We start from the raw sequence: 25933 nt of genomic DNA on the forward strand, positions 1-25933 counted from the left end.
CATTTTATTGTTTTCATATAACTTTAAATCATGGTCTTTTCTCAGACTAAGTATCCTAGCTGACTCTTCTTTCTGGGAACTAGACTCCTTAATGACATTTTCTTAGCAATCTCTCGACAACTTTGTGAAAGATATAAATATGCTTGTGGAGACATTGGAGACCTTTAATTGGGCACATTTTTCCCGGCCACGGGTGGAATGCTTTACCCCCACACTCGCGATCCCCTGTGGTCTGAGAGTGGGATGCTGGGGAGGGACTGTCCACATGCACCAAACGGCTTGCACTTACCACCCAAGAAGTGAACTCAACTCAGATCGGCAGTCGGCAGAAGCTACCTGCCCACCAGACATCTGACCCACAGCTCAGCCAACCACCCAGGTGTCTCCACACTGTCTTCCCATAAGCCTCCTGACGACCTGCTCTTCCTTTATGTGCTCCTGTCACATTCTGAATCCTGCACTTCACTCTTGAGCACGCCCTTCACAGAACTCATCTGCCTCAGAGTCTCTGGCCGTGCGGTTCCCTTTGTTTAGGAAGCTTCTCATTTCTGCCTATCCAAATCGCCAGGATCAGCTCAGACAACATCTCTGCATGGGCCTTTTCCTCGTTTCCCTGCCCGCCCGCCCCTGGCTGCACCTCCTCCCTTCTCTGAACCCACACAGTTGCACAGTCCCTTGCTTGCCTGTCCAGCCCTCTTCTCTCTTAGAAGCCGCCTGCTTTTCCGAGGCTACCCTTATACCATCACTCCACCTTCCTTAGCGATGCCTACAGTCACAGATCTTCTCCATTCTTCTTCCATCCATGACTTTCCTGGCCTATGGCCCATAAGAAATCCGTTTATGGTGTTAATGGCCAATAAGAACTTTCAGTGTTAATACGTTCACACATCAGCAGACACCTCTCATGCTTCAACCCAGTGGCCCAATGTTCTAAAGGGGTAAGTTACTTTAGTCCCATGATATGGGCAGTCGGGGCCAAGTTGGGGGAAGAGACGTGGGTAATACGTAGCCACCCTTCAGCTACGCCCTTCCATCACACCACCTGCTTAGCCAGCACAGGGCTGCTGCATGGAACTGAGGTGCAGGAAAATGGAAGTTTTTTCTCTTCTCTTTCTCTCTCCAGCTCGTATACACAGACTTCCTGATACTGCCTTCTGCGATATCCCGGTGAAAGCCTAGGGCTGCGGGCGGAGAACAGCATGTCTGGCAGGCTTCGGTGGAGGTAATTATTTTTCTCTACAATTAACTCCTCTCACTTGGTATTAGCAATAGCAAGGCTGTGGTCCAAAAGAAGATGCCTTGCTTTCCAGAGTCAACCCCAAGCTGCATGTGGCTTGCCTCAACCCTTACAGTTGGCCTTGTTTCAAGTGAACTGAACCAGGTCAGAGCCTGGGTCATGTGGCTTGGAAACTTCTGGACAGCAAGATGCACACAAGACATACAAAGTCAGAGGAGTGGAAACACACCGTGCATTTTCCATTCTACACCCAGAGCTCTAAAATTCTGAAGCTATGAGGCACAGGGACTTGTGTGGGCCATCTCTGCCCCTGAGCAATCTGAAATCCAGAGAGGCTAAATGGTCTGCTTAAGGTCACACAGCACTCAGGAACAGGATCTGCTGACCCGAAGTCTGGAGACACTTTTGCCCTTGATTTACTGGATTTACTGGACTTACTGGTTTCTGAAAGGCTATTTTTGTTAAAGTCTTCTGGTGTGTTTTAGAATGGTTCCTTTGCCCCTCATCCAATCTACAGATACAAGCTGTGACCAACAATGCAAAAAATACATATTTGAGAAAAACATGGTTTCACCCCTCTTTAAAGCACAGGTATATATATACATGCTCTAGATGCAGTAAAACAAGAGGGCATATTCTAGCCAATAAAGCAATCAAATGCCCCTGCTGCTACACTTGGCATCTCATATATAATACATATATATATATTCAGCTTCATGCTAATCAGAGCACTTTCTCATGTATACTATGTTTGAAGAGGTCCTCATCATCACAGAGAATTTGTAGGTAATATTCCCAGACAGGGCAGGAGTTGCTGCCACCAATAAACAAAAGAGTAATTTAAGACCCAGAGAGGCTGAGTGATGTGGCCAAGCTCGCACAGCGAGTTGGGAGCAGAGGACGTGCATCAAGGCATTGTATGCTAGTTCTTGCTCCACCGTTGGAATGATCAGAGGAGCCAGTGAGAACAAGACACCGTTCCGATGGCTAATGCACCACCCTCTGGAAGGCGAGCATAAGTGAAAACAGAGAGCACACTGGGCAGGTCAAAGAGCCCAGCTGTGGCCAAGGCAGAGCCAAAGGTCAAGGTAGGACTGGACGGAGAAACAGAGGGCCGAGAATCAAGAGTTTAAGACCTGAGTACCCAAGCTTCTTCTTCTGCCTCGAATTTGCCATAAATAAAACGGCCCTTGGGGAGAAGGACAAAACAAAACATGACAATTATAATAATAGCCACCATGGGTTGAATACTTGCTATAACCCTCTTTCAAAGTCATTTTGCATTAAATGCTTTCCGGGATTTATCTCACCTAATCTTCCCTTCAATCCTCTGAAGCAGGTACAATTATTTTCTACCTTTAAGCAAACAGGGAATGGGCTGAGCAGGGCCAAGTCCCTTTCAAGCTCTCATGGCTAACAATAGACATGCCAGGATTTAAATCACAAATATAACTCAGGGGTTAGAAACACGAGTGAGTTGCAAAAAAAAAAAAAAATTATTAATAAGCTGTTCTGTTCCTATGGATTCCATAAGAACCGATTTAGATTGCACTAGCAATTAGGGATGATTGGTAAAGTCCCTGGATGTTTTTCCTCCAAAGACATCCATTTAAAAAAATGCCTCAAGCATCTCCCTAAATGTACGCTATTAAAGTTGACTCTAAAATTGCATAATGCATCTGATGGAAATTAATTTACCTGAAATAACTTTGAAAGGTTGCATCTGGGCCATGCCTGTACCTCATCTACATATTTATGATTCCCACTTCCTTCAAAATGGAAAGTGCTAATTAAATCTCACAAAAACCTCACCTAAGTACTTGTGCTAATTCTTAAGTCTCTGCCCTGCTTTTCTGGCATATGATGATATACCTAACTGAGGCTAGGTTCTAAGGAGGTTCTATTTGGTCCAAATATGAGATGTAAAAATTTCCCCCTACTGTTTACACAACACTGGGGTTTAAAAATTAAATAAATAAATAAATAAATAATACATACATACATACATACATACATGCAGCCTTTACCCAGTGGAATTGAAAACACCCAACTGCACAAGCTCTATTTTGTTTTCGTGGTGGAATATCCCTGGAAGAAAATCGATTTGATGCAAAATTTGCCAAAAGGTGAAACTGCTATGTGTTCATAGTATATCAACAGCAGTCCCTACCTGCTACCCCTCAGATCTGATTTTTACCCCTGCCCTTCAGTTCCACATCACCATGAATCAGTAGGGTTTACAAAAGTCTAGACATCGCTTGTGGGTGAGCATTTTTTATCAATGTCACTTTGACATCCTAGATATTCCACGGGTGTGCTGCCTGACAGCTTGATTCCAGGAAGAATAAATAAAAGCTGTCTGATGATGATACTGTAATGGTTCTGGATCTTTATGAGGCGACATCTGCTTGTTTGGACAAGTTTCAGTTCTGAACACGGTTCACTCAGGTATACATACACGGCAGGGAAGATGGATAGAGCACAGGACACATTCCCTGTGTGAGTTGTTGCTGGGAGAGCGGGGGCTCTGAGGCCACGCTTTGGCTAGCACGTCGACTAGAAAAGAGTTCACGACAAACCGCCTACTCCTTCACCTTAGGGTCAATATATCCACTATTATTACCGCCCTGAGTGGTTAGAGCACGCATTTCTAGCTCTTCAATCCAGCGAAAACACTCTTTGGTAACTTAGGCTCCACTCATCCTTAATCCTCTGTCCCGGCAGGCTCCCGAAGAGGGATTTACAGACTTGCTCCCTGTCGCTCACTGCATGTCACTGGACGCAAGTGACACCTGAATCAGGGTGAAGGGACACTGAAGTCTCCAGGAAGATGAACCAGGGAGCAACTGCCCTGTAACTAAAACTCTTTCCAATTTTTGCAAACAAGTACACTGGGCAAAAGCAGGAGCTTTTATTCTGTGTTTCTTTCCCTCTTGATTTATTCAGGGATTTCTTAAGACAAGTTTGTTTGTTTTCTCCTCCCAGAAGGATGCTGGGCATATATTTCCCCACTCTTACAGGGGCTGGGAGTAGAAGGAAGCACCTATGACTTCTTCCCTTCCCACATTCTCTTCCATGACTGCTGGCCAAAAAAAAAAGCACAACTAGGGCTATGGCCTTAGCCTGGGCTTCAACCGCTCTGGGAGTCCCTGTCCCCTAGCTGGGGACTCCCAGCTTCCAGGACATCCCTGCTGATGCTGACTCTACAGGCTAGGACATATAATAACGTATTGGGTTAACATTTGTATATATTATTGAATTTTCATAATTCTATGAGCTGGGTTCTATTACCACTCTCATTTTGTCAGTAGAAGTACAAACCAAAAAAAAATGGGAGGTACAGAGACACGAAGCAACCCATCCAAGATCATATACGTAGGTAGGGGAGCTAGATTCAGACCACCATATTTTTAACCACTAGTCAAATGAGTACTGATTCTAATGTCCTATCATTCTCAGCTATTCGGGGTGGGGCTGATGTCCGTCCATAGCATTTTGACTGCCTGCTTCCCTAGCTCACACCTTGAGTGAAAGAACAAAGGGGAAGAGAGATGAACCGAGTTAGGAAGACAGCCGGCAAAGATGCCCACAGCTATTTTCTCCCCAAAATTCTCATTAAAATGAACAAAACATAAAGGTCCAACCCAAAGTATTCACAGTTTGTGAGCAAAGAAGAAAAAGGGCGTACCTAAAGGGCAAGGGTTTAACTCAATAAACTTAATAAATGGGCTTGGGACATAGAAACTTCTGGTGCTGCCCACAGGCCCCCAGAGCCACAAGGGTACGTCAGCACAGGGAAATGAACTAACTCTCCAGAAACTCACTCTGCCAAGATGGTGAGCCAGCAGCTGAACCTCAAGATGGAGGCACATGCCAAGAAGCTGTGGCCCATGTCCAAGAGGGAGAAGCCTAGAATGGAACTTGGTCAGCTCCAAGTTCACTCATGTTTCTTCAGCAGCCTCTTCCCTGAAGTCCTGCGAGGTCAATAAAGAGCCAGACCCTGCTATTCAGAGCTCCCCAGCCCCAACCCCAGAGTGAGTGAGAGAACTGGCTGGAAATCCTTAGAGGTGGGCTTTCCCGTCATGAACTCCATATGGAGGGCCAATTAACCACACCACATAACCTCAGATGGTAAACCTCCTTGCTTACCTTCTTCAAACCCATCCCGGAATGAACCTGAGCGGCTCATGGTTCTGCTCTTCTCATCCAGGGACATGGAGCTATTCCGGAACCGGCTGTCGGTGTATGGGTCATACTGCCCATCAGCATTGGAGAGGCTGTGGGTCCTCAGCATGGTCGGGTTGGACAAGCTCATCTGGGTAACAGTGGTGGGACTCGCTGGAATAGAAGGAAGGGAACTGAAAGGTTGGAAGTTCATGTCTGTTCAAATCCTGGATGGGGACGATGAGGGGACTGATTAGTATCCGCCATATCTGTCCATGCCAACTTCCCTCCCTCATCTGTTTTCTAGAAGGCAGTCACACCAGCATTTGAATAACAAACCGAGAGCTAAAAATAAGGGAGGAAAGGTGGGTCAGTTCCAAAGCAAGGCTCTGGGCTTCAGCTTTCCAACTTGGCACGTTCGGACAAGCTAGTGTCACCTTCCAGGCATGAGCTAATTACTCCCTAGGCTCATCTGGAACAACTCCCTCTAAAGCCAAAGCCCAAAATAGTCCAACCAGGCTTTTGATCAAACGGGAAGCATTTGTGCATGACAAGAAACTCTTGCCTCAAAGAGCTACTCCGAGAAGGAACAATCTGAACACAGCTCATACTGACTCTGATGGGACCCACTGGGTAAGGGTGCCTAAAGAGCTCCAGTGCAAAGGGGTACACCCACCTTGGCCCCAACGGGCTTTTAAAATTAAAATCCCAGGAGCGCCTGGGTGGCTCCGTCAGTTGGGTGTCCGACTTCGGCTCAGGTCATGATCTCCCGGTTCATGGGTTTGAGCCCTGCATCAGGCTCTGCACTGGCAGCTCAGAGCCTGGAGTCTGCTTCGGATCCTGTGTCTCCCTCTCTCTCTGCTCCTCCCCCACTCACACTCTGTCTCTCTCCCTCTCAAAAATGAACAAACATTAAAATAAATTAAAATTAAAAACTCCATCCATTTCAGTATAGTATTTCCAAGGTATCCATTCAGTTAATTAGAAATGAAAAGTCAGCCTTATTTGATTGACAAGCCGCACCTATCATTTAAAGATTCTGTGTTTTGGGGTGCCTGGCTGGCTCAGTCAGTTGAGCATCTGACTTTGGCTCAGGTCATGATCTCGTAGTTCGGGAGTTCAAGCCCCAAACAGGACTCATGGCTCTCAGCCTGTTAATGCAGAGCCTGCTTCGGATCCTCTGTCCCCCCCATCTGCCCCCCCCCCNATTCACAATATTCAGAAAAGGTTGCTCTTTGCAGAAAGAGATGAGACTGAGCAAGATGATTCCCCTCTATCAGTCTTTGAAGGCTCAGCTCCCATCCTTCCCAGTCATTTTTTAAAAAATGTTTACTGATTTATTTTGGGTGGGGGAAGGGAGGATAGAGAGGGAGAGAGGGTGAATCCGAAGCAGGCTCCATGCTATCAGCGCAGAGCCTGACACAGGGCTCGATCCCTGAACTGTGAGATCATAACCTGAGCTGAAATCAAGAGCTGGATACTTAACCAACTGAGCAAGTGATTCTTAACCCCTTCCCAGTGATTCAAACCAGGACTGATCTTCTTTTCTAATCCTCACTACCTGAGCATATTCGGTTTTTATTACGTGGTTTCTCATAAAGCTTCGGATTGTTCTCTTTTACCCTATTTATGAGTCTGTGTGGGTGTGTTTGTTCCTCTAAAAAAGAATCCATTAACATGTCAGCAGGGACTGTGTTACAAATTCTTTTCCTTTCCCCACTGTGCCAGTCAAAGCATTATGTCAGTAGTTGGCATTTACAAGAATAGTTGTTCTCTCAAAACCTGATCTTTATTTTCCAGCTTAACAAAGCAATGCAGATGACGAAACGTGGGATATGCTACTACTTCTTCAGACATCAGCCTGCCCCTTCAGAGGTCTTAGAAACGGAATAATACTTTCTTCTCAAACATGGGACAGTTTGCTCTTTGCTGTTACCCTACTGCCCTCAAACATGTAAATAAATTACAGACGAGAGTATCCAAATCTCTTCTATTTTTTCTCTTCCTTTTGCTATCAGTCTCTTATTATCGAGCCACATTGCTGAGGGCTGATCAGATACGGAGAAAGATGTGACCACCTGCCTCTTTCAAAATAGAACCTTAACCTCTGCTCCATGGAACTGACCAATGCAGCTGATGATCAGAGGCTACTCACCAAGCTGGGAGAAGTTGAATCTTGTTCCGGAGGGTGAAGTGACACTGGAGCCAGAGGAGAAAGGGGAGCTGGCAGCCGTGTCCTGGAGGCCTCCTGCAGAGTGGGACCGCAACCATTCTTTTGCGTCTTCTTGTGTGCGAAGCTGGGAGGTGGGCGTATACCTGGACAGGCAGAAATTAGGCTGGATTAACTACGAACAACGCTTACGGAAATGAACTCTGTGAAGCTGATGATAAATACACAAAAAAGAAATACAGATCCAAAGATGATGTTAAAAAAAAACAAAACCACATCACTCCACATCCTGAAACTTATGAAGTTTCTCCAAACCTTTTTTGCTAACTTGGCTGCCTTTGGGGAAAACTAATTCCTTCCAGTGTAGAGGGAATACATAAAGCAAGCAAGACCGGTAAATGCTCAAAGGAGCCGTCCCTGGGCGTATCTGTAGCGTGTTGATTCATGATAGTGTCATTTCAAAGCCCCTACCCTGACAGGACTAGAGCAACAAAATGAGCCACGGCCAGAGCTTCAAGGACGTTTTAATTAGATTGCTCATGGCGTCTGTATTCTAGAATGCAGGTTAGTGGCCATGAAGCCCAGTGTATCAGAAACCAGAGATGGGAATGGAAGGTGTGAGGACACCGATGCTTATGGTGCTTGCTGCAATCGATCATCAGTCAATAAGTCTCCGTAAAAGGAACCCCAAATCATTGGGTTCTCCAGACGTCACGGGCCCACCTCCTCCTTTATTAGCAAATGTATCTGGTCACAAAGTACGGAATGTCCCCAATGTGCTGGGGGCCTTCACAGACATTATCTCGTCCATGCCTCCAACCCATCCAGCAATGCAGATGCTGTTATTCCCATTTTACATTCAGTGAAGGGGAGGGCCTGCCTTGAACCACGTGCTGAGATTTCAATCCATTTTATGTCTGATTCTAAAATCCATGCTTTTCTCATTATGCCTGTTAGGCAGCATCAAATATCTGAAATGCACAGTAGCCAGGGTGCCTTTGGACTTCGATACAGGTTACCATGGGGCAACTACTGGTTAGGTCAGTGGAGGGGCTTTCCTGACTCAAGAGAAAGAGTTATTGGTGTTTTGGCACTGGACATGAACTGTAGGGAGGGAGGGAGCTAGAAGGAGGAGGCAGAGTGGGAGGGGACCAAAAAAAGTGTCTCCCTTAAACATTTTGGCCATGGTTGATGGACATGCAACTTTCTAGGTCACATCGACTGCATGAAGACAGCCTAGCACACAGCCCTATTCTGAAATTAAAAAAAAAACAACAATGTAAAAACCCCAGAGCTGCATCATTTTGATGGCATAGATCTGCTGCCGAAATATAGACACATATATATCATTTCAAAATATTAATATTTAGAGGGGTTAGCTTCCTCTTAGGGCAGCAGTGGGGCATCAATGTCAAACTCCTATGACGAGTGGCCATGATGGAAGTATTAGCATGGGTGCTGACAAGCAGCCTTCAAGGGTATGAAGAAAACGGTTAAGTACAAATGGCCTTGCCAGCTCTCCCACCCCCCTGCCCCCCGCATGGCCGAAGTGTTGAACTTCCTCCCAGAGGACGTCCATTGGGAAATTTTCAATACTTTTATTCTTAGATTCTCAGAACTGGCTTTCCTCGAGCTCCTACTGAAAGGCAGCATTGATACCTACCTCACATTACTGTTCAAAATCCTTTCAGCCTTAAGAGCTGCAGGTTATTAACTACAGACATACATGACAGCAATGAAACATTTCATTCCAAGTTCCTTTTTTTTTTTTTGCGAAAGCACTTAATGCTGAGTGCAGGATGCAGCCAATGCTACAAAGAATGAGATGTTTAAGGAGCAGAAGTGACAGCTGCGACCACAAGACCATGGGACGGGCGTCAGAATTGGAGTCCTTCTGGTCGGCACGGTGACAGAGATGGCGTGAGCGATGGGGACTTACAGCATCTTGGTTAACCAGGAGGTGCACCCACAAGTGAGCCAGGACTTAGAAGGAACGGAAGGACATTCCTTCCTGGAGGTCTTTTCTTTCTTTACACCAAAGCCAATCAAAGCCAATCACGGCCCTGTCTTTCGTGTTAGGCACTGAAAACGGACACGGTTTTCGATGAGAATATTTAGGAAGTGCAAAGCATCTGTCTTGGGTGACTTTCTACGGGCTGGAAAGTTAAACGCTTTCAAATCCGAGGGCAACAGTGATCTCCTTGGCCCTTGTCCTGGCTAACAAACCAACATGCTGTAAGTCATGTCTTTTCTTTTGGAAGACAGCAGTGAACACAACGATCGTGGTGAAGAGCTCCTTGACCAAACCCACTGGCCCCAGAAGTAGCAGTAGCTACTCTCTGGGCTTGCCCAGGGGTGTCCTTCATGAGATGGGTTTTACCACAAGAAGCCTGAAAAAGCACAGCCTCTGCTCAAGCAAAAAAAAAAAAAAAAAAGCTAACGAATGGAGAGAGGAGGATGAGAGGGTGCTAGGGCAGACATCGTTCAGAAGGCCCTGCTGCAGCGGCCAAAGCGGGGACCCTGGCCCAGCCCGAACACCCACCAGCCATGAGAGTCACACAGCCAAAGCCCCAAAGCCACACCGGACGGCATGGATGCAAGGAGGAAACGCAGATACCTGAGTCCTTTTTTAGGCAAAGTGTTCCTATCAAGGTGCGGGTCACTGTAGGAGAGTTAAAACAAAAATGAGAACTTCAGAGAAGCGCAGGGAAAGCAGGCAGGGGAAGGAGGGGCCGAAGACCTGCAGCGAGAGACTCTCGCGTCACCAGGGAGGTTCCCTTCTCCACCTGCACATGCAACACAGCCGCGGGGAACGAGAGGCGCCTCGTCCTGGGGCTGGCCGACCCCAGGCCGTACCTGACCCCACGTCACCAGGAGGCCCGAGGCATCCACTCAACTCCAAGTCTTCCTCCTTTGCCACTGGCTCGGAACACAACCTGGGGGCCGCCCCACGTCAAAGCAGAGCCCACACCTCCTGCGGCCCGGTCACCCACCTTTGTACCACCACCGCTGCTTCTCAGGGAGACAGAGGCCAGGTCTCCTGCACCCCTAACCCTGGCCCACCCTCCCCAAATCACTGACAGTGATTTCAAGTGAGAGAAGGGACTTGTCGGAGGCTTTCGAGAGGCCAGCAGCCTGCATATTTGGAATTCATCTGTAACAGAGCGAATTCCAGGTCCCTGGTAGTTTGGCGTAGCTAGGAGCTGAGCCCCGGGCCCGAGCTGGAGCGAGTTACAACTTGCTGGCAGATAAAGTCAAGGCATTTGGATTTCCAAAGAACAAGCGTTTAAAAGCTTGGTCAGTTGAGTCTGACAAAAACAAAGTTTCTGCTGTTGATGAGGTGAAGAGGATTTTCATTAATTTTTTTTTTTCCCCTAGCATGAAACAACATCTGGTTATTATGCTTGGCCAGGCTGTGACTCCCCCACAAATTGAAGGTCAGTATCCATCTCTGAGGCCCACCCACAGGGCGGCCGGGGGCAAACAAGCCTCTTAGTTTGTAAAACCTCAACACTCCATGGATTCTTTTTCATTATCGTTCCAGGAAATGGGCACACAGAACACAACAGCCTGCAAGACGCAACAGCCAAACTGCAGCAAAGGACTCTTAAAGGGAAAAGGGCCAGCTGTGTGGGGAGCAGGGATGGGGGAGACAAAGGTGAGGGTCCAGTCGCACGCACGGTGGGTGGTAGTCGGTTCTGGGCTGGGAGGGAAAGGGGAGAGATGAGGGAGAAAGGGTGGGGAGCCAGGAAGCGGGAACATGCCACGGGAAGGCCGAGATGCAAGTGAGAGCTTCTGCCGCCCCGGTCCCAAGCTGGGGAGGGAGGGGGGCCAGCCCGACCCCACAGCTTCCAAGGCTTTAGTGGACAGCGGAACAGACCCTCACTGGCATGTCTGGGGTCACAGAGAACACCAGAGCCACGAACACAAGCGGAAGCCCCAGGCCAACAGCCTCACACGAGATATCTGGCTGGACACAGATGGGCAGGGGAACCCGGAGGCGCGGTGCGGTCCCGGCCTACAATGTCATTACCTGTCCTGTTTCCTGGGCAGAGTACTTCTGCAGAACTTAGGGCTAGCAGCAGGGGAAGAGAGAGGGCTAGAAGTCCAGGCAGGTAGAAAATAAGAGAAGGAACATTAGATGGGAAGAAGGGGGGGGGTGTCGTTACACACAACGATCAGAACATTTTCCTCATTCCCGACGCTGATCCGGCGTTCTTGCCTACATGGAGAAACTAGACACATGTCATATGCTGCGGCGGAACTCAGAGCTCTGAGGAGGCTTTTAGTCTCTTGATGTCCTGTCCCTCGGCTGGCAACCCTTCGGTAGGAGGGCGTCTGCCGTGAGTACCACCAAATCTACCCAGCCACCCGGAGTTTCCTGCCACCCACGCCACGGCCGGCCGGCCACCTACTCTGCCTGCACAACTGCAAGGGGGAGCGGAAGCAAGCAGCTGATGAGCAGACAGAATAAAAAGGAAGAACCCCAAAGGCGGAAATGCCGTTTCAAACGGAAGCATTAGATCTGCCCCCAAGAGACTTCCACCACCTCCAAGCACTGAGAAGAGTCACACGGGAAAAGAGAACAGGAAGCAGAGGCAAGCTTAATTCCATCCCCAACTGGCTTCCCCATGGAAAGACGGCAGAGGTTAGAAAGAGTGCTGTCTCCCAGGCAAAGGGGGATTAACCTCCGGGGCTCCTAACATAATCCCTGGACCCTCGGAAGTGGGGGGTCCTTCTGAGAGTCACGAGGGCACGGCGCTCACCTTTCCGACAGCGTGGTCTTCACACTGTTGGTTCTGACGAAGGGGGTCAGGGAGTCGTCCTTAGAGGGGGCGATGAGGCCCGTGGAGGAATTGTGACTCAGGCCCCCTCCGCTGCCCAGGGAGACGTCAATGGACTCACAGCTGGTGTGGAGGCTGCTGATGGACTGGAAGCCCAGGCCGTCCTTGCTGACTGCCGAGGAGCTGCTGGCGTTGGTGCCCCAGGTGAGGCTGTTGGAGGGGCCCGAGTGGGCAGAGCTGGGGCTGGAGGCTAGAGGAGACTGGTTGCTATCCACGTTCTTACTGTAGAGAGGGCTGCTGCTCCCGCTGCTCAGGGCGCCGCTGCCTGAAGGGGACTCTAAGTTACCTTGCTGGGTGGAGGCAGCGTGAGGATTGGAGATCACCACCGAGTTCTTCATGGTTTCGGCTGTGGCCATGGGCACCTGCTTGGTAGGCTTCCCGCCAAAGAGTCTGTGAAGAGACAAAGGGTTGTGTGGGTCGGACGCCCGGCGCCAAAAGGCGTGGAGCTGTTGACATCTGGTGGGGACCAGGTACGGGTGCGCTGAGAACCTGGGGAGGGGGCGCCATCACTGCCACTGAAACGGTGAACAGTGCTCCCGCTGGGAAAGGCCACCACGCAGAGGGCCTGGCCACGGGCATATCACAAGGCTCCAGCTTCAAGTTCTAAGCTGCAGTCGAGACCCCAAGGGCAAAGCGGGATAACTTCTAATAGGCCTAGCCATGGTGGCACCAGATCTTACTTCCCTGTATTTCCATAAACAGAGTAACTGGAAAATTGCCCCAGTCCATGAAACTTCTAGACGGAAAAGAGCCACCGCAATTATCTTTATATCCAAGACCCCAGGCACAAAACAGCTGCTCAGTTATGACAGCTCAGTTCCAAGGGTCTTGGCTGCTTTGGTGTCTAAGGACAACATGAACAATCAAGAATATGAGTCTAGGGGGGCCTGGGTGGCTCAGTCGGTTACGTATCCGACTTCAGCTCAGGCCATGATCTCACAGTTCGTGAGTTCGAGCTCCGTACTGGGCTCTGTGCTGATAACTCGGAGCCTGAAGCCTGCTTTGGATTCTGTGTCTCCTTCTCTCTCTGCCCCTCCCCTGCTCATGCTCTGTCTCTCTCTATATCAAAAATAAATAAAAAAACAAAAACAAAAAACAAAACAAAACAAAGAACACGAGTCTACATCTGGATGGGGCCTTCACAGATTTACGCTCATGTGAACACCCAATCTGAAAGACGGGTGGCTCGTCCTACCCGGAGAGAAAACTTGCTGGGGTCACGAGATGTTAGACCAGATACATTGGGTCTTTGTGACAGAAATGTCATGCCATGTCATCGGCCCTGCTCATGACCAAAAATGTGTTGTCACAAAACAGGAAACGGCATATACATCTCTCCCTTTGGCAACAGGGCTCTCCAGTAAGAATGGCAGGATGGCCTTCAAGTCAAAGTGCAGGTACGTGCTCTAGTAATGCAAGCAATTCCATCCGCCAAAACCCTTGCAGAATGTGCGTCCTTGCAAAGTGATGAAACTACCACATATGACAGGCAGGTTGCCTTTCACCCACCTCCTCAGTGGTATGAGCCCGATCCCTGTTCTCTCCAGAGTTCTTAGAAATTGCAGTTATTATAAACACAAACATCCAGCCACAAAATCAATCTTCACTTCAATATCTGGTGACCGATTAGAAATCACTCTTTGCCTGATGACAATCAGAGAACGAAATATCCTCTTGTACAAGGAATCTTGGCTTTAGAATGCTTACATACTTCCAGAAACAGGAACCTCGCTACTTCAAGGGTAACACACTCCATTGTCAAGCACTTCCGAACCATCAGAAAACCAAAATCTGATCTATCTTCTTTGCTTTTACTTGTTGCTATTGCTCCTAATTCTCCTATGTGTAACGACGCAGAGGAAGCCCAACTTTTCGTCTTGTCAGTCCTTCAAATCATTTGAAGAGTGCTATCACTTCATCTAAGTTTTCTCCTCTCCATACTAAGGCACAAAGAGGGAAGGGAGAATGCCTCTTAATGATTTAGGAAAAATGTAATTAACAGGCATTGGCTGAAAGTTAGTCGATGCAGAGCCTGAGAATCTGCATGTGCTTTCCAGTATTCTACTGCAGTAGCCTAAGGGTCTAGTAAAATACCTTTGTAGTTTCTGAAGGAAATCTGTAATACCAAAGAGCGAATATTACATATACGACTTGAGGCAAGAAGCAGAGAAAATTTTCATTTACAAGGCAATATGTTAAAACAACAAAGGGCAGCCCAAGAGGACCTTCCCCCCGCAAATTAATCATTACTGAAATTCTAATAATCAAGTCTAGACAAAAACCAGTGAACTCCTTCATTATACCTCTCACGTGGCAGGCCTCTTCTGAAGTCTTTTCAAACATTCCTATTCACCCCCAAATACGTACATGTGCACGTGATTTTTATTTTTCACTACTTAATTTTCTATCCTCGGGACTTATACTCTTTCCTGTGATAAGACATTTCCTGGGAAGGTAATGAGATAATAATAAACAAGTAGAATGTGTATAAATTTAAAAGGACCCGTTTAAAAAGTAACAATATTTTCACATAAGAATTTCCATTTAGCATGGAAATGCATGAGAATGTCTTTGTGAGGTAAAAAAGAGATTAATTTCTCTTTTTCAGAAACACTTCTGCTTTACAGGGTTTTCTTTTCTTTCTTTTTTTCTTTTAAAGGCAGCTAAAATTTCAGAGACAAATTTATAATTAAGCATGCACTATAAGAAAAAGTAGGCGGGGGATAGTGGGCTATTTGAGAGAAAGATCTGGCCGAGATCACAGTCTGGCATAATGATGAAGAATTTCAGCCACCGAACTAGTAACACAAGGGGGTAAAAACCCTCTCGGCCTTCCCCTCTATACCCACTCGGGTCTGGGGTTATATTAAGATCTCATCTCGAACTGTGGCCACCTCTGGCTGCGTACTTCCCACGGGCCAGATAGGGCTACACAGGTTAATCTTCACAAGCGCTCTCAGGTAGGTGTTCCATTTTACAGATGAGAAGACTAAAGCAAACTGTTAAGAAAGGATACACGGTGGCTACCTAAGGTGGACCCAGAATTCGAACCCAGGATGATGGATACAGAGGCTTTTCATCCCAAATGGGAAAATACAATCAGCTGGCTACAAAACTGTGGGCAGGATCTGACCCAACAGAAGTGGAGCAAACCAGAGGCTGTTTTCACGAAGACCCCTATAAATTATTCATTCAGGAGGCCATTCAATGTACCCCAGTTCTGCTCAGTGCCGTCTCCCCCCTTACCTGCGGAGCGTGGGAGAGGCCACATCGGGGTACTTGGCCCCCGGCTGGAGAACAGCCTGAGCCACGCTGGACATTGGCTGGGATGTGGGGTTCACTTTCACGGAGTTGCAGGAAGCCACGCTCTCGTTGTCAGACGAGATGCCTTTCTCCTTATCCGTCTGGTTGACCAGACCTGGCAGAGAGCTGCCCAGGGCCGTCTTGGAAGGCTCCCTCAGCTTGGGCACCGGCAGGCCTGCAGACTTGCTGCTGATGTTGGAATCTATGCTGCTGGTGCTAGACCTGTTCCCAGCCCCGTTCCGGCTGGCGGACTTACTGGGCCTGGGCAAACTCCGGTACTGCAAGTTCGTCCGCGAGCCGAGAGCCAGGTACCCGTCGTCCTGATTCTGAGCCCCATCCATGCTCGTCTTCCGGCCGGCAGACCGGCCGACGAGCGCAGATGACTTCGGGATCTTGCCCAGCGTGGCCGACCTGCTGGTGACAGTAGCCCCACTGGCTGTGATCATGGCCAGGCCAGCGGCTGAGCCGCTCTGCTTCTTGAACCCGAAGCTGTTGGCATTGGCAGCGGGCGCCCTGGAGCTGCCAGAGAGGGACTTCTTGGACTCGTCACCGCTGCTGCGGCCCGCGTCCGATGGGGAGCGCTTCACCTGGGAGGCTTTGGGAGACAGCCTTCCTTTCTCAGACACCTTGGCATCATCTGTTTTTCCTAAGAGAGAGCGCAGCAAAGTTAGCTTGTGAACCGAGAAGCTGGCTTGTACGACTCCTTTTGTTTAGAATCCTCCCCTCCTCCAAAGGACTGGATCACCTTTTCTCTGGGGAAAGCAGTAGCCCTGGGAGGCAAAAGCAAAGAATTTTTTATCAAGATAATCGAGCCTACTTCTGTCACCAGGAGCCTTCTAGGAGACGTCGATGGTGTTACTCAGGTGCAAAAGCAGTTTGAACGCACCCAGAACAAAGCAAAGCCAGCCAATCATTGATACGTCTGCCTTTTCCTGACCTCTCCTCTTCCGTCCCTAACATTTTCAGGAGGCACCCTCTGCCTTCCTACAAAAACACCAGCTTTGGTTATGCACATCCCTAAATCACAGACAACATTAACTGGACAGGAAGGCACTCGTAAACACATGGCCTTGCAAAACCTGCGCTGGGGTGTGTTGGCTCTTCCCTATCACCTGGGAGACCCGTTCAATAGGCCTCAGCATCTGGACCGTCTTTGGAGTTTGAGGCTGGCAGCCTTACGTATTTTCGCTTAGAAAAAGGCAGAGATGTGTGAACCTTTCTGAAAGCTAGTTATTAGCAGACTCTAAACTCTAAGAAGAAAGACCCGAGCATTTACGGGGACTTACAAACAAGGTCAAGTTCTTGCTAGAGGGACTGCGGGTTTGGTCTCCAGACCGTCAAGCGCAGAGGTGAGACAGCACAGCCTCTTACTCACCAGTTCCTGGGGTCTTGAGCGTGCCTGCCGGGGCAGCCGCCTTCGTCCGGGGCATGGTGATGCCCACCTGAGCCGTCATGCCTCGTCGCCATGAGCCCGTCTGGGAGATGACCGAATTCTTCTTGCCCGATGTGCTCTTATCAGACTCATCAGACACATCCGAGGGATTCCGCCTCCACTTAGACCCTGGCTCCATCTTTATGCCGCTGTCTGACCCTCCGTCTGACTTCTTGACATCATCGCCCGACCACAGGGAACCCCTCTCCACCTGGGAGTGCTTCTCAGCGTCGGTCTGTGGATGAGATTCTGAGTTAGTCCTTCCTGAGTGCCAGGCCGGGAGCCCCTCAGCCCAGAGGAAGAATGCCAATACGATGAGAGATAACTACTTGAACATACTTGGGCCTTTACGGTATGGTTATCTAGCTAGAAAGCCTGTTTTGGTTCAAGGAAAGTCTAGGACATAACTGTGTCCTAGAAGGGAGTACGGAGGGAGAGTAGGAGGGGCCAGGGAATAGAGGGGGACAGAGCCCCACGGAGAACTGTGCGCAGATGGAGAGGTGGTGAGAATTCAGCCAACACTCAGCCACCCAGCGCCAGGCGCCTCTAACTCCAATCCAGCACCCAGCCTCCCAGCCTGTTCCCCTTTGTTCTGCAGTCTCCCTAGCACTCCACCGGCAGCAAAATCTTTGAATACGGCACAGTGGCACAGTCCAACACGCAGCCCGAGCAAGCGAGGCTGGCTGCTAGTTCTGCACAGATCAGGGAGGGAGAGGCGCTGGGAGGAGNAAGAGTATGCAAAGCAGTGGGAAGAACACATGCAAAGGCCCTGAGGCAGGAAAGAGACTGGCTCTGGAAGCATTCAATCCACAGATACTTCCTGGGTGCCACTATATGCCAAGCAAACGAAGGGGGACTGGGGTTACTACAATGAGTAAGAACAAGTACAGGCCCTTGATTTCCTGGAGTTTATGTTCAACTACATTCTGACACATTCCAATACACTCCAGGAAATACTGAAAACTTAGCACATAGCACATTCTGGGTTACTATATTATTGTTTTCATGTTCCCATACCTTATTTTCCCTAATCAAATTGTAGCGATGCTAATAGTAGTAGCTGTAACCATTAACATTTAGTAAGTACTTACTATGTGCTAGGCACTGGGCTAAAAAAAAAATCTATGAGGAAGTTGCAGTTCGTATTCTCAATTTTACATAGGAAAACTGAAGCATGGAGTAGAAAAGAAAACTGCCCAAGACCACACAGTGAACAAGAGGAGATACAAGGATTCTAGGGAGTCTTAAATGCAGAGTCCATATCTTAACCACATGCCACACTGCCTTCCGGGAGAAGAAGTCCAAGGACAGGAGACGTTTCTGCATGCCTTGCGGCACCTAACACGATACCTCCACCCGGGAGACCCTCCTCCCGTACTGCCTGGCTGGCTCTTCCCCGACTCCAGCCTAGCCTCGGGTGTGACCCCCAGAACTCTGACGTAACCAGAGGCAGAGAGCACGTGCATGGTCTTGACCTAGGACTGTGGTTTGAATTCCCCTTTAGAAAGCACCATCATCCAGCCATCAGAGCCCCACCTTGGTCCACAGCGTGTCGCCTTCTCAACCCTACGCTGCATAGTGGGGACCTATCCCGGGACCTGGTGGCTTTAAGCGCACAATTCCTTAGCTAGGTGCCAGACCACACAGGGGCACCACTAGGGATGAAGATGAAGGAGTCTCAGCCTCTCCGTTCCCAAAGCTGAGAAGCAAAGGGCGGCAGGCCAGCTGCAGGGGGCGATGGGTGGGTCAGGGCGGGGGCTTACAAAGAGCCCCATTCTTCTCTTGGCTCTTGATGCCTTTATCAGTTGTTCTCATTTCAAATGGCACCTAATTGTGTAAAGATTTTCCTATTGCCGGAAGCAACCACACATAGGTGGGGAGGAGGCCTGAAATTCTGGAGGGATTACCGCTGAGGGTCCAGCTCGCTCGGGGACCAGAGGGGAAAGTGAGACGGTGAAGCAAGGAGGGGCGAGGTGGGGGCCACGCGACCTGATGTGCAGGGGGAGAGGCGGGGACACATGGGGGTGGCGTGAGCTCACTACTGGGTGCTGCTGGTCCTTTGTCGAGTATGACCCTGGCGGGGGTGGCTTACCTCCTCTGGGGCTATTACTGTGTATGACATGGAGATGCAGCAGACAGGAATCTCATAGACCCACTGAAGTAAGTGTGGAAGAACTCCAACAGCTCTGGTCAGCAGCTCTCCCACCTCTGAACGTCCCCAGCACTTGGCTATCCTTCTTTACCAGTCCTCCCATTCCTCCCATTTCTGTCCCACATTCGGGTGAACAGCGTAATTGTCTTTCCGGCTTTGGGGCCACGGGCCTCGAGAAGCCAGGACACTGCCCTCCTCATGCCTACGTCCCTGCTGCTCTGGCTTCAGTTTCAAGTGCAGTAATTACAGACGACACCAGCAACATCCACATTATCACCGGCAACTTCTCTTGCTAGGTAGGCACCGCATCCCTCTGCACATATCGTGAGTTCCTCTAATCCTCTGAGCTTGTGCCATTATCTATATTTTACAGACCAGGAAGGTACAGGGGTGAAGAAGGAAAGTAACCCACCTAAAGTCACAAGCAGCAGCACCTAGCAGGTGAGCAGAAGGGGCGCCCCTCCTCCTCGCCAAACCCTATCCCTGCATCCAGTCCAACATGCAGAGAACGTCTGGGCTCACTCGTGGCCACACAGGACAGGAATCCTTGCCACGGAACTCAGGACTTTATTTCCTAGAGGAGCAAAAACTAAACTCACTGGGAAGTATCTTTCCCTCCTTGCATATTTTATGAAAAGCTTCACAGGAAGTGAAAACGAATGGCGGTGTGACATAAGCCTAAGCCTCTCTGTACCTTGGCACCTGGAATGAAAGCTTCCACAGACCAAGAGCAAATACTGAATGACCGAGGACATGAATGGGGAGATGACTGTGTGGGGGAGAGAGGTGTGTTTGTTAAAGCCCTCTGCCACCAACACATCGTCCTGAAAATAAAATGCTGCACAAGAGAAGATGAATGCAAAATATGGTAAGAACGTAATCAAATCATGGTTACTGACATGAATGGAGGAAGACGGCAGAGAGGGACAGGTAACTGAGAAGAAGGAAGAAAGGAAAGAAAGAAGAAAAATAAAAAGGAAAAGAAAGAAACTTGAGTACCTAGCAAGAATTAGACACCGAGAGAGCATGTGCAGGTAAGTATTTCCACGCCACTACCACACTCATCCTTCAAGGGAAGGCTAATTACTGCGATGCTACAGACCAGGAGGCAGAGGCTCGAACAGGCTGATTAGCTCATCCACAGATGCCACAGAACTGGGAGCCTGACCCTGACTTCAGAGTCCTCACCTTCTCCCGGACACTGCAGCTGGTTTGGTGCCCCACCACACTCACCAGTGCTCATGGGAGATGGCCATCAAGAGGCTGTCAGACCTCAAGCAGGGAGATTCTCTGCCCGGTGGAGGAGAAGTGATTGGGGGCCGAGCGCCGGATTCCTGGGAATGTGTGTCCCGCCAAGGGCACCCTCAGTGCTCCTCCACATCCTTGAGGAGAAGAGTCACTCCCAGACAAAGGGGACTTTCATCTCCCAGGGACAGCTCCTCTGTTATCTGCTCTGCTAACAAGGCTGTTCCTTAGGCTTCTGAACAACTTCCTGTTTCTTGGATGCACTTCCTTTGAGCCGTTCCTCAGGAGCTTTTCCAATACGAAAATCTGGCCAGGCACCCAGTGGTCCACCTGCTTTCTGGCAGGATGCACCGAACCGCCACTTCTTCCTGCCTCTCCATGCCTTGCCTGGGACACCAAGTGCTCCCCGTTCGATCAGGGGAAGCCTGTCTGCGACGGGAACCTGAACGAGCCCTGGGGAATGATGGCAGTGTGCATCTTCCCGCTGCTCAGAGGAGTAATGGCCCTTAGCTTGCCTTAGAGCGGCTGAGGGGAGGAGCGGGAGGCTGCAATTTACACTGATTGAAATATTTGGAGATGCTCCCTGGACAGGAACAAAGAGATGCCAGAGAAAACACCTCCGCAGAAATCCTAGTAACCATGGGTGCGAGTCTGTGTTTATTTTATTCCAAGACCTACTTGCTTAATTTTACCTTCAATATTTTAAACTCAGGTAGTTTTATACAAAGAACCAAATAAACAAACAAACAAACAAAATCAATGAATATAACCCCTTGCAGCCCTTGGAACCAACTTTCTGAACCTGATCAAAAGACATGTTTGTGTAGTATTCTTGAACCTTTTCTGATATGACATTTTCTAGATGAAAGCGAAGAGATGGCCGCAGAGGAGGAGGTCCTGGCATTAACCAAATAGGAGTATATCAGATAGGGAATCATTTGTAAATCCCAGATGCTTTCTCTGGATCAACGTGGAAAACAGATGCCCATTCTAGCTTTGTGGGAGAGAAACAAAGGACAAGGGGATTCTTCGAACACAGGGTTTGGTTGGCTGAACGTACATCTGAAAATGCAAGACTCTTCCTGCCTCAAGAGTAAACAAAAGAGAAACCTACGGATTTACTCATCTCTTCCTCCCTCCCCCTTTTACCTCTTTTTCTCCACCCCTCACTGCCTCCCTCACTCCCTCTCTCCTCTTGGTTCCCCATTTCAGTATCTAAGGAGAGACTAATAGCTTGGTTGTTATTGTTACTCTGAAATTAGAAAGAGTCTCAGGAAAAAAAATAAGTGTCCAGGAAGAAAGGAAAACAGGTGGATACGGTGACAGTTGGCACGGAATGGGTGGCAGGGACACAGGCTGGCTGGCTGGCTGTTTCTAACTTGTGTCTAGTCACTGATCAAACAGTGATCCTTCTTAGACAGTGATTTAAATCTTTAAATCACATTTTCAAATAGAAGTATAACATTCATATACTAAATGCACAATCTTATGTATATAGCTTGAATGCATCTTATAAAATAGGGGTGCCTGGGTGGCTCGGTCGGTTGTGTCCAACTTCGGCTCGGGTCATGATCTCACGGTTTATGAGTTCGGGCCCCAGGGTCAGGCTGACAGCTTGGAGCCTGGAACCTGCTTCGGATTCTGTGTCTCCTTCTCTCTCTGTTCCTTCCCTAGTCACACTTTGTCTCTCTCTCTCAAAAATAAAGATTAAAAAAAATTTATAGAATTAACATAACTTTCTAACGCTGAGATCAAGATCTAGAATATTATCAGCACCTCCAACATCTCTGTGCCTACCCAAATGTTTTTTTCTTCCTTAACAACCACCACAAGTCACCTCTCACTCAACAATAATTAGAAATTCTGGCAAAAGTGCAAATTCAAGAAGTCGCAGGCAATCCCAGAGTTAACACTCAATATATTTCTGCAGGCAGGCAGTGTCCACATTTCTGTGGGACGGAACTCTCACACTGACACGTTCTTTANTTTATTTAGCCCTGTCCTCCAAAAAAAAAAAAAAACCTTTGAAAGCACAGAAATTTCCGAAGCAGGTCCTATCTTGTAGAGAAAGAGCTGAGGAAGGAGGCGAGTGTGGAAGGGAGTGTAGGAAGGAGGCAGGGGCACCTCTGCCGTCCCCCGGAGCCTTCCGGGAGGCTGTCCCAATCACACCTTCACATGGCTTCACTGGAGGTCGTGGCCCCCGCTGGTGGGAGGGACCCTCCACGAAAGATCCCAGTCCACATATGCCAGTGCTACCACAGCCGACCAGTCCTTGTGCTGGTCAGTCCCAACGTGGAGGCTGGTCATGAGGGTGGCGCCTCAGTTTTTCACTAGTAAAACGGGCTTGCTAGACCAGCCCCCCGTGAGAGCAAGGAGCGCTGGGAAGGGACGTGAAGGTGCCCACACAAAGCTACGCTGGAAGGAAATAGAAGGCGGCACAGTATCCGAGAGATACAATCTCAGAGTTTCCAAATAGGGGTTGGAAACTAACCACCTCGGGGGCTGGCAGGTACATGGATGGGTACAGCCGGCCAGCGTCAACTGTGGCACACGGGGACATGTGTCTGAAGGGGGCGGACACGTGCACCCCTGCTGACTGGGGACCATGTGGAGAATGCAGGTTCAAGAAAGCAAAAGCTTCTGACTTTTCAAGGGACACCAGAATCCCATTTTTAGGTGAAATAATGCAACTGTAAAAATTTGACATGGAGTCTAGCTTCAAAGAAGAGTGATACCATAAACCAAAGAAAACCCATCAGCAGGAGCGTGTGACCTGCAGACTGACAGCTCCCAACCTCTGGTCAAGACATGGTGATCTTTCAGCCCAGGCCTGTCTGTGTCTGTCCCCACCCCATCACTCTGGAGAGGCCAGCATGTGCCCTGGACCGCGGTGGCTCCCGGGGCCCCGGAGGGGACACACACTCCAGGTTCAGCATGACTGAGTCCAGCAACCTCTTAAAAAAAAAAAAAAAGATTCTGAAACTAAGGTCCAGGACCCGGCCCCTCTCCTCTTACAGGCGGAGGCAGCAGTTAAGTGACTGGAGAGCACAGGCAGTGAGCAGGAGATCAGCCTCACCTCGTGGGCCTGCGGATTCCGCTCACCCCAAATGGCCCCCGGGGTCCACGAGCCCGAGGCTCCCTGCCAGCAGGGGGTCTTCCTTACCTGCACATCCAGGTTTTTGCGAGAGGAGGCAGGTGTGTTGGCGTAGGAACTGATGGAGGAGCTGGTGTTGATGTCATCGGTGCTGAGGTTGTCTATGGTGTCGCTGATCCCACTGCTGACGGAGCTGCTGTCATCCCAGCTGCCGAGACAAACACATCCTGAGCACGAAAACTTCATGCTGCATCGGTGCAGGCCAACCATGCGGACCAGTGCATACCATCCCTGAAGGGTCCCTGTGTCATAAAACCCTAGACAAGGTTCTTTCGCCCCAATGGGACTCATCTCAAGGGCACCATCTGCGTCCTTGCTGTTCTGGAGGGGCAGCTGGGGGAAGTGGCCGAAACGGACTTTCCCGCAAATGGAGAACGCTCAGGAGAGCAGAGGTGCAGAGGTGGCTAATCGGCCCACCTCCTACCCCCTCCTCAACTTTATCTTAGAAGCCAATGGTTACTTCCCAGACCTAGCGGTGGGGGAAGAGCAGTGGGGGTGGGGACTCTTGCTGGAAGCAGTTCAGGGAGAGTCAAGTGCAGCAAGCTCTCTGGCGTGAGTGTGGAAAGATGGGCTGCCGTCCCAATTCTCTGGACTCCACTCTGGAAGTGAAATGCCCAGGTAAGGAAAGCCACAGAAGTCAGGAGAAACCTGTCAATTCTGTTAGCGGTTCTAACTCTAGTAGCATCCCACGATGCCTCTAAAATAGAGTTCATTTCCCAACCCACACATCCACTGAGGCCACACCTACCACTCAAATCAAATCTCCAAGCAATTGTTCTTCCTCCTCCTCCTCACCGGCTCCCACCACCACCAAGACTTTTAACCCGTCACCTGGTCCTGCGACCTCTCCCTGCAAAATATATGCCTTTGCGCACAGCCCTCCATCTCTCCCGCGGCTGTGCTCAGCACCACCTGCGTTACTGCAAAGAGGCCGCCAGGCTCTATGCCCATGTCTCCCTTTTCCTCACAGCAGCCAGGACGATCTTTCTGAAACGGGAACCCACCCTAACCCTGACCCAGTGCCTAACACTTGAGCAGGGGCTTTGAGGCACTTAAAGCCCAAACTCCGTACTCTGGTGCTCCGGACCGGCTGATCTGGCCTCCCTCTCCAGTCGTGCCTCGGGACCAATCTCCATCGCCCCCTGGCTCTGTCACACAGGCTCTGTTCCTTTTAGGCCAACAGGGTTCTTGTGCTCGAGACCCTGTTTGTTTTTCCTCTTCCTGGACACTCGAGACTGTCTCGAGTCTTAGCACTCGTCTTAACACTCGTCTCGAGTGTTAGCTCCTCAGAAAGGCCTCCCCGAGTCCCTATAACTGCAATGCCACCCTCCCTCCCAGCCACGCCTGCTGCATCCGTTTGGATGCAGGGTGGCAGGTGTACAGCGGGTCCCCGGTAAATACTTGCGAATTCAAACTCATGGGAGTGAGAAGTAGAGTGCACTACAAAGTAGGCTTCCAATGGAAACGAAACCTCATCTACTTGATCTAGTGGAACAAGCTAGGTATCACTGGTTTTCTATCGCACAGGTGGAGAAACTGAGGCTTAGAAAGGTAAGAAAGGCAAGGTTGCACGAGACCAGACAGCCAGTAAAAGGATGAGCAGGACCTGGATCCAGACGTTGTGACTCCAGAGACACCTCGTTACTGTGATGCCAAATGGCTTTCCATTACGTCAACTCTCAATGTGCGTCAGAGCATGACGTGGCTCTCACTTTCTCAGGAGGAAGCCGGGGCTTGGAAGGCCTCACCCCAAAGGCCTCTGCACTCCCTGCCTCCACCTGCGGGGTGAGTTCATGTCCCCTCCACCTCGAGGCACAAGGCACACGCTTATTAACCCCTCTGGGCTGAACTCACGTGCAGAGAGGCAGGACGGGCTCTGATGAAAAGTTGCCATCACCTATGGATTCAGAGCCCAGCCCCCTCCCCCAGCTCATCCTTAGAAAAGTCACAACTTCTGTGCCTCAGTTTCCCTAAGGTTGACTCGTGGATGATACCACTAGGCTGGCCACCATGTGAAGCTCTGCGGCAGAAAGCATGACCTAACAAATGGAAAAGGGCCCAAATCTGCTCTCACGACTGTGGGGGAGAAAAACTGCATCTGCTCTCTGGGGTTAGCAATGTAATATATCTGAGATTTCCTATAATCCCACGAAGAAGAAAGAGGATTGAGGAGGGGAGTGTGGCTGGCAGGGAGGAAGGAGGGAAGTTAGTAACAGACGCCCATGAATCCAA

General features: G+C 49.5%; 1 protein-coding gene across 1 annotated transcript in view; it reads right to left on the reverse strand.

The window, feature by feature from the left end:
• The window catches only part of NAV2 (neuron navigator 2), a 270778-nt gene that overhangs the window by 51260 nt on the left and 193585 nt on the right, over positions 1-25933 (reverse strand). Inside the window, 6 exon segments of the mRNA XM_077761085.1 lie at positions 5387-5575; positions 7557-7717; positions 12338-12805; positions 15662-16364; positions 17094-17385; positions 23711-23849. Of these exon segments, the coding sequence (XP_077617211.1) occupies positions 5387-5575; positions 7557-7717; positions 12338-12805; positions 15662-16364; positions 17094-17385; positions 23711-23849 (1952 nt within the window).

Source organism: Crocuta crocuta, unplaced genomic scaffold (assembly GCF_008692635.1).
Source record: "Crocuta crocuta isolate KB4526 unplaced genomic scaffold, BGI_CrCroc_1.0 scaffold233, whole genome shotgun sequence".
Lineage (NCBI taxonomy): Eukaryota > Metazoa > Chordata > Mammalia > Carnivora > Hyaenidae > Crocuta > Crocuta crocuta.